This window comes from Patella vulgata, chromosome 2, assembly GCF_932274485.2.
Source record: "Patella vulgata chromosome 2, xgPatVulg1.2, whole genome shotgun sequence".
NCBI lineage: Eukaryota > Metazoa > Mollusca > Gastropoda > Patellidae > Patella > Patella vulgata.
In genome coordinates, this window is record NC_065880.2 from 60,805,177 (window position 1) to 60,823,938 (window position 18,762).

Sequence of the window (18,762 nt, forward strand, 5' to 3'; positions counted from 1 at the left end):
CTTTGGATTATAAACTTACATTTCAAGTTTCAACAAAATCGGATAACAATTGTGACCTCTATAGGGTCCACAACCTTGATATACCATATTTTTACGCTATTTGAGAACGAACAGCAGCCATTTTGTCTGTCAGTTTTGGGCCGATTTTCATGAAATGTGAACTCAACCATCCTTAGGGTGTAACGGTGATATACTAAAACGTTTTTTTAAATCGGATAAAAATTATGACTTCTATAGGGTCCACAAGCTAAATACGCGATTTTTCGTACAATCAGGGGCCATAATTCAGGAAGTTAAGGTCCGATATGCACGAATATCGAAAGGAACTGAGATCTTTGGGTTATAAACTCACATGTCAAGTTACAACAAAATCGGATAAAAACTGTTACCTATTGTATAGGGTCCACAAGCTAAAACGTGATTTTTCGTACAAACAGGGGCCATAATCCATGAAGTTTCGATCCGATACATGCCAATATCGAAAGCAGCCGAGATCTTTTGGGGATAAACCTTTATTTCAAGTTTCGTCAAAATCGGACAAGAATTGTGACCTGTAGAGAATCCACAAACAAATTGTGGACGGACGGACAGGGGCGACAACAATTTACATCCCACTTCTACTTGTTGCCATTGGCAACCTTTGATAAAACTGTCCTGTTTATTTGCAATACATGCATAACAGTATCCGTGTATCAGAAGTGTACAGAAAGAATACTGTTCATTTCTGATACACGGATACTTTTACACCGTTTTAGATACCTATCAAGCAATAAGTAGCGGACGTTGAGTCCGACCCAGATTGCAATTGATAACGATGGCTCTATACTACATGTATGTACATGAAACAACTAGTCAAAATCATAGTAACAAAACAAAATGGGGGGAAGTACATGGCAGTTCAAAAACATTGTAACACCATAGGTCCTTTGTCTGATGTGGAGAGCGGACGAAGAAACCAGTCGCCACATCCTACGTACGACCCATTTATCTTTTCTTACTACATATTTCTGTAGTCTTGTGATCGTCTAGATTTTGTCTCTAGCTGTCTTTACTTCTGCTTCACGTTGTGTATTTACTTCTTACAGTTTCTTAAGACGTTTGTCTTACCAGGAATAACAATGCGACAGTTTGCTTCTACATATTTTATATATATATATATATAGCTGAATACTGGTATACAAGCATAATAGATAACAATACTAGCTAAAACCATTTCTCTACCCTAGCCAGCCTCGCAGCTGTCTAGGAACTCAGATGTAAGCTCTCTGGAACCTAATAGAAGCCTGTCTTGAAAGGTTCAAATAGATATCTTATATAGCAACCACGTTTATCATGCACAGGAAGCCTGTTCATGGCCCTCAACCTGTGCAATTAACGATATGATTGGTTACTTTAAGTCAAATGATGCAATTAGAAGAATTCCACTCACATGTAATTCTGGTGGTAAATTGTGAGACCTGTTTTGGTTTAAGAACTCTTTTTATGTAACAATATGTCAATTACAGACTAAGTTGATTTAGTGCACATTAAATATGTGAATATGTTTGAAATTACTAACTTGCCAAAGATATTAATTAATGAAATATAAAGGCATCTTATTTCTCTATTTCTTGTCTATAAATTTAAAAACAATGTCGCGGCGACGATAGTGCTACAACATATACAATGACATTAAATTAACATAACATATTACAAAAATCAAATTATACATATCAATTGCAGGGCTCTATAAAAGTTGAGTGTGCCTGCGCACACACTTGAAAATGTGCCTGCAGGGTCATACTGAAACACAGGGATGTAGCCAGGATTTGGTGAGTGGTGTAAAAATATATTTGGCGAGCAGAGCGATTCCAAAAAATTTTGGGAGGGGGGCGTGGTCTTTTATGAAAATTAAACCCTTTTTGGTGTATTTTCAGAGCATCTGCTGCCTTTTGTATTTGGTTCAGTGCAAATCAAATTTCCATTTATATATTCAAATTTTACTAAATTCACTTAATTTTCATCAATGATACAGGGATCTAAAAACTTTTTGACAACACCCGACCGAGCATAAAATTGTCCCGCCCCACTCTGTTTCTCTGGATAGATAAGTTGAGGACCTTTCGGTATTTGTTTTGTTGGTTTTTTTTTTTCAAATATTACTTTATTACTTTGAGATTAAAAATTAGGTAGATATTGATGATTAAAACACGTTGTATTATTTGACTTGTTTGTAAAGTTGTTGTACGTGTCTCACTAATATTATTATTATTACGGTGGAATGAGAATCAGGTTAGGCAGAAACTGAGAAAACTCTCAGCGTCCTCCTAGTTCTACTCTCGGGCCGTAGCAAATCCAGGGTCAAGAAATAAAATAAGAAACATCATGAAAATTTGCAGGCACGTGTTGGACAATTACGACATTCAAACCTTTAACATTGGAGTGCCGTAAATTGGTCTGGGTGACCTATTTACGGCAAATAAACAAATATAAAGACCGTAGAATAATTGTAAAATGAATAGACCTAGGCCTACACATCTAAGTATAAATAAACAAAATACCAATACATCTTTCTTTAAACTAATTTGGGATGATAGGGTCTACTACAGCACACAAAAATAAATTATGCCGTGACAGACATGGTTTGCGTACGTTGGCTTTTACCATGGCTTTGCCGTTTAATTGTGGTGGTAAATTTCGAGCGCTGAGTTTGTGTACAGAGAAGGACGAAGGGGTTTAAATACGACTGGGCGGCTTTCTTCGATTTTTTCTTTGTGCTGGGCGGCAAAAAATAGTGCCGGGCGCAGGCGCCGCCCAGCATGGCTATATCTTTAAAAATGTGCCTGCAAAAAAGTTTTTTTTAAAGCAAATGTGTCTGCGCACGCTGTGCGCATGTTCGCGGAAATATCGATGCCTGATCAATTGGCATCTATTTCATAATTTGGTTTGATTAATATTAATATGCAAAATATATAAATTAGAATATTGAATAATTATTTTAATTAATTGTGATGATAGAAGGCGCAGTTCTCTTGCTGGACACTTCACAGGCATTGAAAATAAGCAGGATGAAAAAAAAAAACGCCTAGAAGAACCATCCGCCGATGTATACTTTCACCAGGAATGACCCACGTTTCGCATTTCCTTTACACTACATTTAATTATATCGCAGTCCTCTACGCCATAGACAAGTTGTTTTGACGATGTGGTCTAAACAAACACGTGATTGTTTTACGCTCAGGAGTATCATAGCAAGACGCACGTGTAAATACTACTCAGGTCGTCTCTCCACTGCGAAATCATTCTACCATGAAATGTAACGCGAGGCTCAGAAAGGGATAAATAATGAAAGAGCAGAAAGTATTTGCAACTTTTCGGTTCAAACGACTCGTTAATAAATACTATTTTTCACATTTTGCTTTACAATATTCGATAGAAATGTGATGTAAGTAACTTATTAGCACCTTTCCTCGGTGTATCGGTGAATATCAGGACAGTTTTGGTCGGGAGGCGCTTCGGCTGGGCCCCTCGACCAAAACTGTCCTGATATTCACCGATATGCCGAGGAAAGTGTGCTAATAACTACTACATACGTCCACATGAAAATGTGGGCGTATAAAAATTGGACAAAATATCATGAATTAGCAATGAGTAGATCTTTGCCGCTCCTGTTTGTGTAGTTTATGAAAAATAATATATCTTCGTCCCACAAAACAAAGAAATCGAATGGAGCCATTTTTTCGTTATTGGCAGCTGTCAAAAAGACTGGTTATTCGACATCGACATTCTAGGCCAGGCAGATAATTTGAAATCGTGGAAACCCTATGGATTAACCAAGGGTATAGTGGAGTAGAACGGAATGAGTACACTGGGTAAACGAGGATGGTACTAAAGTATCACCGAGAAATAGTTTGAAAGACAAATTTCAATCTTTTTAAAATATATTCACCAATTTTGCTTACTTTGCTAATTTCATGAAGAATTTGTGGTTCATTTTCATCTATTGCACAGTTCCGTCTTTTTAACAATTGATCATCTTTCCTAGCTTTTCTCAGTTCTATTGTTGTTTGGTTTCTACGTCTTCTCATTTCCTAAAAGAGAAAAACGAAATTCCAGAAATATCTTCTTCGTTTGCATATTAAACAAGCCAACAGCGAGGCCGATGTCCCCCATAGAAATCCCAAAATAAATAGATGACACATTTAATAGCACATTTATTTTTTTCAAAAGTATCAATCAATCAAACTGATTATCAATTATACACTTAGTTTCATCACTGTCAGATAGAATCAAAGTTATCGTGTCTCAAAGCATCGACCAATGAAATTGCTTACCTCAGTTCACCTTAGCTCGAAATGTCAAGACATTCACCTAATGCCCCTAAGCATCAAGTTTGAACATTCTACCTCAATTAGAAGGTGAGTTATTGTCTTCCAAAGTCTCGACCAATCAAATTGCTTATCGCTCTGTTTGCCCTGAGCAGAAAATGCTTATTATCGAACTTAGTCAAGGTATTGATGTAAGTTTCATCATTCTCACTTAATTAGAACTAAAGTTATCGTGTCCAAAAGCATCAACCAATCAAATTGCTTATCTCTGTTTACCCTAAACAGAAAATGCTCATCTTTAAATTCCATCAAGGCATTGACCTAATAAACACCTACACCAAGTTTGAACTTTCTTGCTCAATTAGAAGGAGTGTTGTTGTGACCCAAAATGTGTTACGATCAGACCGACGGATTAACCCATTTTAATAGTCCCCTGCTTTCTTCGAAAGGCAGAGGACAATAAATATTAATATCAAATAATGCAATGAATACTCCCCCCTAAGACTATTTTAAATTTTCTGTAGTAACCTAATCCTGTCTGGATTATCGCCCTTATTTTCATGCCTTTACAAATACACTTACAGAGTACGATTTCTTCAGCATACCTGTTTTGCATTTCTTGTGTGGGTATTATATTATAAATTGTACAATTACATAACTTAACTAGAACTGCGAAGCAGTAATGACGGGTTTCACTCGAGCCACATTAACCTTGAACATATGTCACATCCGGTACCAATGAAACCATTAAACAGGTTTTTACATAAGCATTGCACATATCAAATAAAATGGACGCAGAATCAACCAAATTCAGCAATATGAATTCCTTTTACATACATTTTATACATTTTTTACATGTAAGTGTACAGTACCTCCGGTGATAATGACAATGTTCAATTAGTTTTATGAAATAAGAAATGGCATAAGGCATCACATGGTGCAAATTTTATGTAAATCGAATAATAATTGCCACATTTATAGACCAAAAACCACGACCTTGTAAACCATATTTTTACGCTATTTCAGAACGAGGGGCAGCCATTTTGTCTGTCAGTTTTTGGTCAATTTTCACGAAATTTGAACTCAGTCGTCCCTAGGGTGTAACGGTGATATAATAGTACGTTTTTTTTAAATCGGATAAAAATTATGACCTCTATAGGATCCACAAGCTAAAAACGCGATTTTTCGTACAATCAGAGACCATAATTCAGGAAGTTACAGTCCGATATGCGCGAATATCAAAAGGAACCACGATCTTTGGGTTATAAACTTACATTTCATGTTTCAACAAAATCGGATAACCAGCAGCTGCCAGACAGGATACGCCCACATTTTCGACAGATGGATAGAGAACAAGCTAACAAGAAAGTGATTTTTCCTACTATCAAGGGCCATAATTCAGGAAATTACAATTCAATATGCGCGAATATCAAAAGGGACTGAGATCTTGTGTTATAAACTTACATTTCAAGTTTCAACAAAATCGGATAAAAATTGTGACTTCTATAGGGTCCACAACCTTGAGATACCCTATTTTTACACTATTTGAGAACAAAGTTCGGCCATTTTGTCTGTCAGATTTGGGTCTATTTTCACGAAATTCGAACTCAGACGTCCTTAGGGTGTAAAAGTGATATAATACGGTTTTTTAAATCGGATAAAAATTATGACCTCTATAGGGTCCACAAGCTAAAAACGCGATTTTTCGTACAATCGGGGGCCATAATTCAGGAAGTTACTGTCCGATATGCGCGAATATCGAAAGGAACCGAGATCTTTGGGTTATCAACTTACATTTCAAGTTTCAACAAAATCGGATAAAAATTGTGACCTCTATAGGGTCCACATCCTTGATATACCATATTTTTACGCTATCTGAGAACGAACGGCGGCCATTTTGTCTGTCAATTTTGGGCCGATTTTCACGAAATTCGAACTCAATCATCCTTATGGTGTAACAGTGATATAATAATACGTTTTTTTATATCGGATAAAAATTTTGACCTCTATAGGGTCCACAAGCTAAAAACGCGATTTTTTGTACAATCAGGGGCCATAATTCAGGAAGTTACGGTCCGATATGCGCGAATATCGAAAGGAACCGAGATCTTTGGGTTATAAACTTACATTTCAAGTTTCAACAAAATCGGATAAAAATTGTGACCTCTATAGGGTACACAACCTTGATATACCATATTTTTATGCTATTTGAGAACGAACGGCGGCCATTTTGTCTGTCAATTTTGGGCCGATTTTCACGAAATTCGAACTCAGTCGTCCTTATGGTGTAACGGTGATACAATAATACGTTTTTTTAAATCGGATAAAAATTATGACCTCTATAGGGTCCACAAGCTAAAAACGTGATTTTTCGTACAATCAGGGGCCATAAATCAGGAAGTTACGGTCCAATATGCGCGAATATCGAAAGGAATCGAGATCTTTGGGTTATAAACTTACATTTCAAGTTTCAAAAAAATCGGATAAAAATTGTGACCTCTATAGGGTCCACAAGCCAAAAACGTGATTTTTCGTACAAACAGGGGCCATAATCCATGAAGTTTCGATTCGATACATGCCAATATCGAAAGCAGCCAAGATCTTTTGGAGATACACCTATATTTCAAGTTTCGTTAAAATCGGATAAGAATTGTGACCTATAGAGTGTCCACAAACAAATTGTGGACGGACGGACGGACAGACGGACGTGCGGACGGACGGACAGGGGCGACGGCATAACACGTCAACATGAAAATGTGGGCGTATAAAAATTGAGACCTCTATAGGGTCCACAACCTTGATATACCATATTTTTACGCTATTTGAGAACGAGGGGCGGCAATTTTGTTTGTCAGTTTTGGGCCGATTTTCACGAAATTCGAACTCAGCCGTCCCTAGGGTGTAACAGTGATATAATAATAGTTTTTTTTTAAATCGGATAAAAATTATGACCTCTATAGGTTCCACAAGCTAAAAACGCGATTTTTTGTAAAATCAGGGGCCATAATACAGGAAGTTACGGTCCGATATGCGCGAATATCGAAAGGAACTGAGATCTTTGGGTTATAAACTTACATTTCAAGTTTCAACAAAATCGGATAAAAATTGTGACCTCTATAGGGTCCACAACCTTGATATACCATATTTTTATGCTATTTGAGAACGAACGGCGGCCATTTTGTCTGTCAATTTTGGACCGATTTTCACGAAATTCGAACTCAGTCGTCCTTATGGTGTAACAGTGATACAATAATACGTTTTTTTAAATCGGATAAAAATTATGACCTCTATAGGGTCCAGAAGCTAAAAACGTGATTTTTCGTACAATCAGGGGCCATAAATCAGGAAGTTAAGGTCCAATATGCGCGAATATCGAAAGGAATCGAGATCTTTGGGTTATAAACTTACATTTCAAGTTTCAACAAAATCGGATAAAAATTGTGACCTCTATAGGGTCCACAAGCTAAAAACGCGATTTTTTGTACAATCAGGGGCCATAATTCAGGAAGTTACAGTCCGATATGCGCGAATATCGAAAGGAACCGAGATCTTTGGGTTATAAACTTACATTTCAAGTTTCAACAAAATCGGATAAAAATTGTGACCTCTATAGGGTCCACAACCTTGATATACCATATTTTTACGCTATTTGAGAACGAGGGGCGGCAATTTTGTTTGTCAGTTTTTGGGCCGATTTTTACGAAATTCGAACTCAGCCGCCCCTAGGGTGTAACAGTGATATAATAATAGGGTTTTTTTAAATCGGATAAAAATTATGACCTCTATAGGTTCCACAAGCTAAAAAACGCAATTTTTCGTACAATCAGGGGCCATAATTCAGGAAGTTACGGTCCGATATGCGCGAATATCAAAAGGAACCAAGATCTTTGGGCCGATTTTCACGAAATTCGAACTTAGCCGTCCTTACGGTTTATAATGGTAATATAGTATTACGTTTTTTTAAATCGGATAAAAATTATGACCTCTATGGGATCCACAAGCTAACCAGCAAATGCCAGGCAGGATACGCCCACATTTTCGAGAGATGGATAGAAAACAAGCTAAAACGAAAAGGATTTTTCCTACAATCAAGGGCCATAATTCAGGAAATTAAAATTCGATATACCCAAATATCGAAAGGAACCGAGATCTTTGGGTTATAAACTTACATTTCAAGTTTCAACAAAATCGGATAACAATTGTGACCTCTATAGGGTCCACAACCTTGATATACCATATTTTTACGCTATTTGAGAACGAGGGGCGGCCATTTTGTCTGTGGACGGATGGGGGCGACAATATACGTCCACATGAAAATGTGGGCGTATAAAAAAAACAATATTTGCTTTCAAAAAGTGGTACCGAACTGTCAAAATTGTAGTTTTTGCTAAATATACGTCACTTCCAGTGCCAAAAGGTAACTATCGGTACCAAAGAAAACTAGAACTGCTATGCAGTAATGACGGGTTTCACCGGTGCCCCGTTACCCTTGAACATATGTCACTTCCGGTACGATGAAACCATTAAACAGGTTTCCATATAAGCATTGCACACATCAAATAAAATGTACGCAGAATCAACCAAATCCAGCAATACCAATTCATTGTATACATTTGTTACATGTAAGTGGTCCTGACAAAATTACATTACTTCCAGTGGTAATGAAAATGTTAAATTAGTTTTATGAAATCAGAAATAGAATAAGGCATCACATGGTGAAAATTTTATGTAAATCGAATAATAATTGCCACTTTTATAGACCAAAAACCTTGAAAAGTGACTTGTAGAAAATCGTCTATTTCTCTGCATCCGTACAAGTTAGAAACCATTTTGTTGTATCTGTATGATCATATGGGTTCAATCTATTTGTTGATTGGAATCAAATATCATAATATTAAAAATATTACAAATCAGACTCATTTGAATAAAAGATCTGTTTTGAAGGCTAAAAATACAGTTTTTGACAAAATGACGTTACTTCCAGTAATAATGAAAGTTTTTAATTACTTGTATAAAATCGTAAACGGCATTAGGTATCACACACTGAAAATATTATGAAAATCGAATAATAATTGACACTTTTATGGACCAAAAACCTTGAAAAGTTACTTGTTGAAAATCGTCTATTTCTCCGCAACAGAACAAGTTAGAAACCATTTTGTGATATCTATATGATCATATGAGTTCATTCTATTAGTTGATTGGAATCAAATATCAAAATTTAAAAAAAATAACAAATACGACTCATTTTACTAAATTATTGGTTTTGAAGGCTATAAATACAGTTTTTGCCCAAATTACGTAATTTCCGGTGACATTGAAAATGTTAAATTAGTTTGACCTAGTTAAAAGTGACATTACGTATCAAATGGTGTCACTTTTATGAAAATCCAATAATAATTTACTCTTTTACAGGCAAACTAGCGTAAAAAGTGACTCATGCAAAATTGCCCATTTCTCGGCAACTGCTCATATTACAAACTAATTTTCACATACATTCTCTTCGTATGGATTATTGCTACAAGTTTATGAAAGTTGCGAAGAAATATTATAATTGCCACTTTTATAGACCAAAAACCTTAAAAAGTGACTTGTAGAACACCATCTATTTCTCTGCAACCGTACAAGTTAGAAACCATTTTCTGGTATCTGTATGATCGTATGGGTTCATTCTATTTGTTGATTGGAAACAAATATCATAATTTTAAAAACATAACAACTCAAACTCATTTGAATAAAATATCTGTTTTGAAGGCTAAAAATACAGTTTTTGCCAAAATGACGTTACTTCTGGTGATAATGAAAATCTTAAATTACTTGTATGAAATCGTAAATGGCATTAGGTATCACATAGTGAAAATTTCATGAAAATCGAATAATAATTGACACTTTTATGGACAAACCTTAAAAAGTGACCTGTTGAAAATTGCCTATTTCTCCGCAACTGAACAAGTTAGAAACCATTTTGTGATATCTATATGATCGTATGGGTTCATTCTATTAGTTGATTAGAATCAAATATCAAAATTTTAAACAAACAAATACGACTCATTTCAATAAATTATTTGTTTCTAAGGCTATAAATACAGTTTTTGCCCAAATTTCGTCATTTCCGGTGACATGGAAAATGTTAAATTAAGTTGAACTAGTCACAATTGACATTACGCATCAAATGGTGTCACTTTTATGAAAATCCAATAATAATTGACTCTTTTACAGACACAATAGCGTAAAAAGTGACTCATGCAAAATTGACCATTTCTCGGCAACTGCTCATATTACAAACAAATTTTGAGATAGATTCTCTTCGTATGGATTCATGCTACAAGTTTATGAAAGTTGCGAAGAAATATTTTAAAATATGAAAAGCCTGAATGGGTTGTAAATAGCTCATTTTTTCACCTTTTTTCACCTTTAAATCAAAATGACCCGAAATCGAAATTAAAAAAACTGAGCCCGATGTTTTCTGCGCCTTTACAGGGCACACACTTTCATACATACCAGATTTGAAAAAAGTAATATTTGCTTTCAAAAAGTGGTACCGAACTGTCAAAATTGTAATTTGCTAATTTGTTTTTGCTAAGACATCAAATCAATCCGACAAGTAATTTCCGAGATACAATCAAATTGGAAAAAAAAAAATAATAATAATAAGAACTAGATCTGCATAGCAGATATCAAAGCTTTCATATAAACTTCAAAAGGGGTTATTAGAATCTATGAATCATCAACCACTCTGACGGATGTAGAAAGGAATATATTGTTACTAAATCTGTTGTACTGTTTCTTGTTATGGTAAAGAAAACATGAATACAACTATGAGATTTGTATAGAATTGGCATTAATCAATATATTTATTGTTTAATACTACATGTATATTATAGATGCAAAGTGAATTAAATGAACCCAATTACATGTACTTTATATAAGCAATGTTTTTTTATTCATCGTTACTTTGAAATCACATTATTTTCATTGATGATAAAAAGGTTGTATTTGTACCGAATCCAAAAAGTATGTTGTATGACATTGCATTATCTGTACCAATTATTTATTTGCAAACCAATATACAATGTTTATTTCTACTCCAATATATTTGTTTCAACCCATGATAGTTTATTCACTCTTCTCACTTAAATACAAGAATAACACACGATTAAATTACTGAAACAAGTAATGCTGGTAGATTATAATTTGATATTGTATACCATTTACTCTCTGTTAGATAAGGCGACGTGGTAATCTGTTAGATAAACATACATGGAAGTATATGTTAGATAACTACAATTTATGATATATTTTAAACCAAGGAAGTGGCCTTTCTAAAAATAAAAAAAAATAAAGGAAAATATATTTCATACAATTGTTATACTGTTACTGTTATCGTGAAGAAACATGATTGTTTATTTAATGTTGTTTATGACAAACATGTAATCGTGTACATTTTTTAAATAAGAACAATTATGCTACATGTATGAATAACTCTCAAAAATTATGTTTTCATCAATCCAAGTATTTTTTTATTTGTATTACTTGATTTATACTGAATAAAGATTACACAAACATACAAAATGGTGTTGGCTGTGTGACTGAATTCCTCGTTGAGAAGTGGTATCGGGTGTCCCATAGAGAAGAAGCAAACCCTCCTTGTGATACACTTGTGAACATTTTAAAAGACCCATTTCGCTGTGTTCCAGAAAAATCCCCATTATAGCTAGTGCATTACATGGTTGTTGTTGGGGGAAAGGTGGGTCTTTTCTATTGGCAATGATTTACTTTTTATAGGCCCACATTGAAATGTGGTCGTATATTGTCGTCGCCCCCCTTTTGCTGTTAATATCCGATTGACTTTAAATTTATACGCAGTGTTTAAGGTCATAAGACGAAGAAGCCTTTGATTTGCTCTGCCCAGGCAACGTTCCTGTGCTCCGATTGCCTTCAAATATGCACAGAATGTACCTTGGGATTCTAGCTATCACATATTAAAAATAGAAGAGTGTTGGATTCCGAGAACGTTCAAAATAAATTCAAAACCCGCCCCCAACAATCAAAGGTTTTTTGCTTAAAAAATTGCCGTATTTTATCTAATTTTTATTGTTCTTGATATCTGAGGATTTTCTCAATTTAGTATGTGATAAATATCATCGCGGCGCAGCCAACCGCTAGAAATTCCAGAGATTTGGACCACCGGATTGATGCCTCAGCAGTCAAAAAAGGTCAAAATAGGCGATTTCGGTTTCTAGTGTCGATACATCGTTACGGTCATTTTAAAAAATTGTCTTTTAAGGATAATGTGTATAGTACCAGTACCTATCACATACGGAAGAGGCGATAAAATCTCTTTGCATTTGCAATTTCAAAATTAATTAAAACCAATATTAAATTCCGAAAATCGTTTTTTTGCTAAAACTTTTTTTTTTTAATCGGATCAAAATGGGAGTAAGGCACAGAGTCCGGGGTGGTAATGGGCGTATTGTGTCCAAATTTCATGGTTTTCGGACAATCGGTGCCGGTGTCACGGCGAAATTCCACTTTTTTCCCCTCATGGAAGCCGTAAATTGACTTGAAGCCAGGGTCCTTGAAGTTGTACAGCTGCACCCGGTGACCGATATTTATTTAACGGGGAATAAGTGATAATTCATATTATAGCAGTAAATAATTAAAATATTTCATAGGGATTATAATAATATCTATATCTTGTCTGGGTACAGGGTTAAAACCAATATTAAATTCCGAAAATCGTTTTTTTGCTAAAACTCTTTTTTTTTAATGGGATCAAAATGGGGGTAAGGCACAGAGTCCGGGGTGGTAATGGGCGTATTGTGTCCAAATTTCATGGTTTTCGGACAATCGGTGCCGGTGTCACGGCGAAATTCCACTTTTTTCCCCTCATGGAAGCCGTAAATTGACTTGAAGCCAGGGTCCTTGAAGTTGTACAGCTGCACCCGGTGACCGATATTTATTTAACGGGGAATAAGTGATAATTCATATTATAGCAGTAAATAATTAAAATATTTCATAGGGATTATAATAATATCTATATCTTGTCTGGGTACAGGGTTAAAACCAATATTAAATTCCGAAAATCGTTTTTTTGCTAAAACTCTTTTTTTTTAATGGGATCAAAATGGGGGTAAGGCACAGAGTCCGGGGTGGTAATGGGCGTATTGTGTCCAAATTTCATGGTTTTCGGACAATCGGTGCCGGTGTCATAGCGAAATTCCACTTTTTTCCCCTCATGGAAGCCGTAAATTGACTTGGAAAAAAAACGACGAAAGGCAGGTGACAAGAACAAACGACTTGAACTCGAAAACAACCTTTTCGGCACGGAAAACATCAAAGGAGAAATTCGAATAAAAAATGATACAATGATTTCACACAACAGGCCAGCTATTAGCCTCGCGATTGACAAGAGTTTTATCGCCCTCCATTCATTATAACCAATGTCATCGTGCCCTAAAGAATCAACAAATCAGCTTGCTTATCTCTGCTTACCCTAGGCAAAAAATGCTCATCTTTGAACTCAATCATGACATTGACCTAGTGAACGCCTACACCAAGTTAGAACATTCTAGCTTAATTAGAAAGAGAGTTCTTGTGTTCCAAAGTCCCGGCCCTTCAAATTGCTTCTATTTTTCATTTTCAATTCAAAATGGTGACCATCACGTGACCGAAATCAAAATTCTGATCCGATAGATTTTTAGGCATTCCTTCCAAGATTCCGAAAATATGACGCCCGAGTCTGTAAGTAAAATAGCAAAAAAGCCTTTTTGATTTTTCACGTTTAAAGATGGTGGCACTTCCGGTTCGATCGACAAACTCCATATTTTGTGTACGAATCAGTAATTACTTGTCTAGTATCGAATTTTTTTTTTTTAGGTCATTCTGACCTATATTTCGACGATTTTTTTGAAAACTTTGATCCTTAATTTCACCAAGGGGAGATAATTTAGAAAATTTCCAAGGAGATCATTGAAGTCGCATTGGCAAGATCTACTATCATTCTAAATTTCACGAAAATCGCACAACTATTAAAGAAGTTGTCAAATTGTTAATAACTTCCGGTTCGAAATGACAGCGACGAATTTTCGAAATGCCAAAATCCGAAATTGCAGATTTGAAGTAAATGTTTCAAGATACTCAAAGAAAAAAGAATTAGTAAAATACGTCAAATAGTCACAAAGTTACAGCATTGTAGGTCAAATGCATTCCTTCGTAAAATTCGGTGATTTCGGATTCGTAAAACGTTTTGAAAATATATTTAATCAACAGCCACCACCCATTTTGGGGGGGATAGGTAAAAGTTTCAGAACGATCCTATGGTTAGATTCTGAGAAATCCGATTTGTGGACAAAACACAAAAAAAAAATAACAATAATAATCTTAACAGAAACAATAAGCTTTCATATGTAATATGAAAGCTTAATAATAATAAGAATAATTTTAACAAAAACAATAGTGTTTCACACAAGCTGCGCAGTGTGAAACCCTAATGAGAATTGAGACAATGGAGTATATGAACTTTGTTTTATACAAATAGAGCAATAAATAATCCAGGACTGAAAAACTGAATTAGCCAATGGCAGCCAAGGAAAATTGAGGTGACAAAAAATGGTGCCGTTTTTGGTCAAATCAGATGACTCAACCCTGGGTAAAATTTTTGTAAAAATTTAAATTTTCAAAATTTGGCGCCTAATATCTCCGATGATTCGTCGAAAATCAAAAATCTAAAGAACCGTAGCTATGTGCCTTGTCTCTGGCTATGTCAAAATGTATCCAATGTTAAGATCCGACGATTATTGTTAATATTACGGCAATATTTAAAAAATCTACAGCTTCGACGATTTCAGACATTTCGCATTGTCACAGAACGTTCGAAATAGCTTTAATCTCTAAGTCATACCCACTTTCCCAGTAAAACCGAAGACATCGAATCAATCCGACAAGTAGTTTCTGAGATACAATCAAATTGGAATAAATAAATAATAATAACTAGACCTGCACTGAACCGGCTTTCAGGAATCAGACAGGAAGTGTGTCATACAATAGCCCATTCATCGAGCTACCAAACAATACTTTAGATGTTTTGATCTGGTCACAACGATTTTCGCAAGAGCACCTATTGTTACAGTTTTTTGGGTTTTTTTTGTTTTTTAAATATCAAATATTTTTTCAAGTACTTCCGGTTTACGAATCATTGTCAATAGATTTAACAAGTGGTATGGGAACTTAACTTCCTGTACCAAAAGTTTCAGAAAGATCCATTGGACAGTTTTTAAAAGAAAGGAAAATTAGACGATATTTAACGATATTTAGCAAATAATTGGTAGTCTGATGCCAATGTGTTACCTCCCTTATACCATTAGAAGCAAATTTACAAATACAGTAGGATCTTCATTAAGCAGCCACCCAAGGGAATTTTCACAACTGACTGCTTACCGGGAGTGGCCTCTTCATAAAATCTTGGTGCTTTTTGTGCTGACATAAATTAAATATTACGCTTGGATGCATTGGAAGCGAACATCGGTAAATTTGACCGTCGCTGAATCTTGCGCCAAACGAAAATTCTTTACTCAAATCTCGGACATAATTCTGTAAACTTGTCATTTTCTACCAACCTTCAACACTACTGTCTACCATTGTGATGCATGACAAAACTCGGTACTTTTATTTTATTCAATCGGTATCAAATAATGTGTTGTTACGCGTGAAAACAATGATCAGGTTAGCCGTTTAATTAAACAAAAGATTTATTAACAGATAACCCCGGGTTGATTGTTATTTTTACATTTCTTTTTACCTGATCAGTGGGGGTCTAGTTAATTAACTACTACTCGCGGGATTAGCGTGGTTGTTACAAAGAACGACAAGATGGTATCATTCAACAATGGCCGTTGAATGGGCATGTTTTGTTGAATTTCAGTAAAATAGTGACCGGTGGCCGCGTTAGAGGAGTGGCCGTTGAATAAAGAGATGAAATAACAATTTTTACGGGAGGAATTTATCGATGTCGCTGAATAGGAGTGGCTGCTCATACAGATTTTCTACTGTATAACTATTTCTCGACTTTTTTTTCAAAGATTGTGGCCCTTTCTGGACCATTTATACTATATTGAGCAGGCCTTGAAATGTTTAAAAAAAGCTTTTCTTCATACCTGTCGCTTCAGTAAATAACCTGTCACTCTCAATTATGAAACTCAAAGACTAATCACATCACACATATCCATACATGTAGGTACGCACGCACGTGGTTAGGTCTTTGACGTACATTGCTCTATATAAATATCATGATATGAAACCTTTTTATTTCTTCGACATCGGATTGCCTAAAAGTTCTTTAAAGTTCTTGAAAGTCGGCGAATCTGCTTTGACTCAGCGACTCGAAGATTCGTACAATTCTATCATCCGTATCCACGTGAATTCCGCAAAGTATCATGGTACCACACTTCCGTACTAAATCGAATACTTCACTGTTGAGTTGTAGAATTCAGATTTTAAAATATCCGTAATAAATTGAATATCAAAAATCAAATCACACCTGTGCATGGCACCGTATTTACATCTACCGCTTGCGAAGGACAGATAACGCCACCTGGAATTCCTTTCTCACATATTTATATATGAAATATTTTTCCAACCTGATTTTTTGATTTTGTCAAATTGTCTTATAAATTATTCATATCCTTTATTTATGGAAATTGTTTAAAACTTTTTAAATGATTAAATACACCAAGCAACGAGCTGTGTGCATTTCCATTCCAACCACTACTATATTTACTGTGGTGTCGTTACGGTAGAATTATTTCAGGTGACTTGGGGTTGCGTTTTATTTTATTTAGATATAATACTCCATAATGCTATAAACTAGTGTCAAGCAGATGAAAACAAACGTAGATGGTGTGAAATTCATTGATATAAAATTGTCTACTTCCAAACTGTGTGAGTAACTGTAGCCGACGACAGAGCGAAATGTAAACCGTGCAAATGGCGGCTCTTCGCGGTATTTCCGTGCTTAATTCTTGCATTTAGAAACAAATAATTAAATGTACGTGACGTGGACGTGAGTATTGTGGTCAATTTACTGGACATCAAGTAAAATTTAGTCCACCTGTCGCAAGCAACAGGTAGTTTTATTTGCTACCTGTCAGACGAAAAAATCGCCTGTCGGCGACAAGTAGACAGGCCAACATTTCGAGCCATGTTGTGGCTTTTAAATTCGGATTCACACCCTAGGCCACCGTTAGGACTCTTAAGTAACAGAAGTTTAAGAAAGGAAATAAGAAGTTTTCGGGATGAAAGCATCTGAACAGCCCCCCCACCCCCCCGCAAAATGAAAATATTAGATTTTCAGCATCCCATTATATATTGCCTAACCAGCGAATTTTTACCATTTAGATGTCATACGATCATCCAATGACACTTTAGTTATTTTGATTCGGTGAAATCTAACGTAGTAATCACTTTTTTCGGAAGATCAACAATTTTTTACTTTTTATGTTTTGTTTCTCAAAATATCGGATATTTTTTCGACTACTTCCGGTTTTTGGATCATTGTCGGGATAGTTTTAACAAGTTGTTTGGTTACCTAACCTTCTGTACAAGAAGTTTCCTAAAAATCCATTCAGCTGTTCTTCCAAAGAAAGAAAAATAGAAGAGCATTTTCAGTAATTTAAGGATTTTTCAACTTTTTTCCAAGATTGAGGTTCTTTTTGAACCATTTATGTTATTTCAATGCTTTTATTTTTTGACTCACGGCATAGTCCACCGATAGGACTTTGAGTAAGAAAAGTTTAAGAAAAATCGTAGTTTTCGTTTTTGAGAAAATGGCGTCTCAAAATGCTCCAAAATGGAAAATACTAGATTTTCGGCGTACCATAATTTATCTTCTAGCCATCTAAATCGTATCATTCAGATGTCATATGATAGTCCATTAATGGGGCTATCAAGCGATACTTTAGTTCTTTTGGTCCGCTAACATCTGATGGAGAAATCAAGTTTTTCGTAAAAAGAGCACTATTTTTTTTTAACCTTTTTTCTTCATTTTTTGAATACTTCCGGTATGGAGATTATTGTCGGGATAGTTTTAATAACCGGATTGGCTTATCAAATAGCCACAGGGCTATGTAATGATATATTACATTATCTGATCAGATAAAATGACCCTGAGAAATCCTATGTTCAATAGTGCCAAAAATGCAAAAATGTCAATATATCGAAAATTAAATTTAAATATTTCAATACGTATTATACATCGTTAGAATCGTAATTAGGTCAGCTATCTGAATGTGTAACTTTTTTGTAAAAATTTGTTTAAATAATAAAGTAATAGAGCATTTTCCAAAATTTCATGATTTTTCAACTTTGTCCGATTTTCAGTACGTTAATTTACCTATTCCAGACATTTCAATGTCTTATTGGATGGATTCATGCACAAGACTACCAGAGGGACTCTCGA

General features: G+C 35.2%; 1 protein-coding gene across 3 annotated transcripts in view; it reads right to left on the reverse strand.

Moving 5' to 3' along the window:
- Nucleotides 1–18,762, reverse strand: part of LOC126811195 (importin subunit alpha-1) — a 184,175-nt gene that overhangs the window by 126,796 nt on the left and 38,617 nt on the right. For all 3 annotated transcript variants that reach the window (XM_050536760.2, XM_050536759.2, XM_050536758.2), the window contains exon 3: nt 3,942–4,070. In XM_050536760.2, coding sequence (XP_050392717.1) covers nt 3,942–4,070 — 129 coding nt within the window. The remainder of the gene's footprint in view (nt 1–3,941; nt 4,071–18,762) is intronic.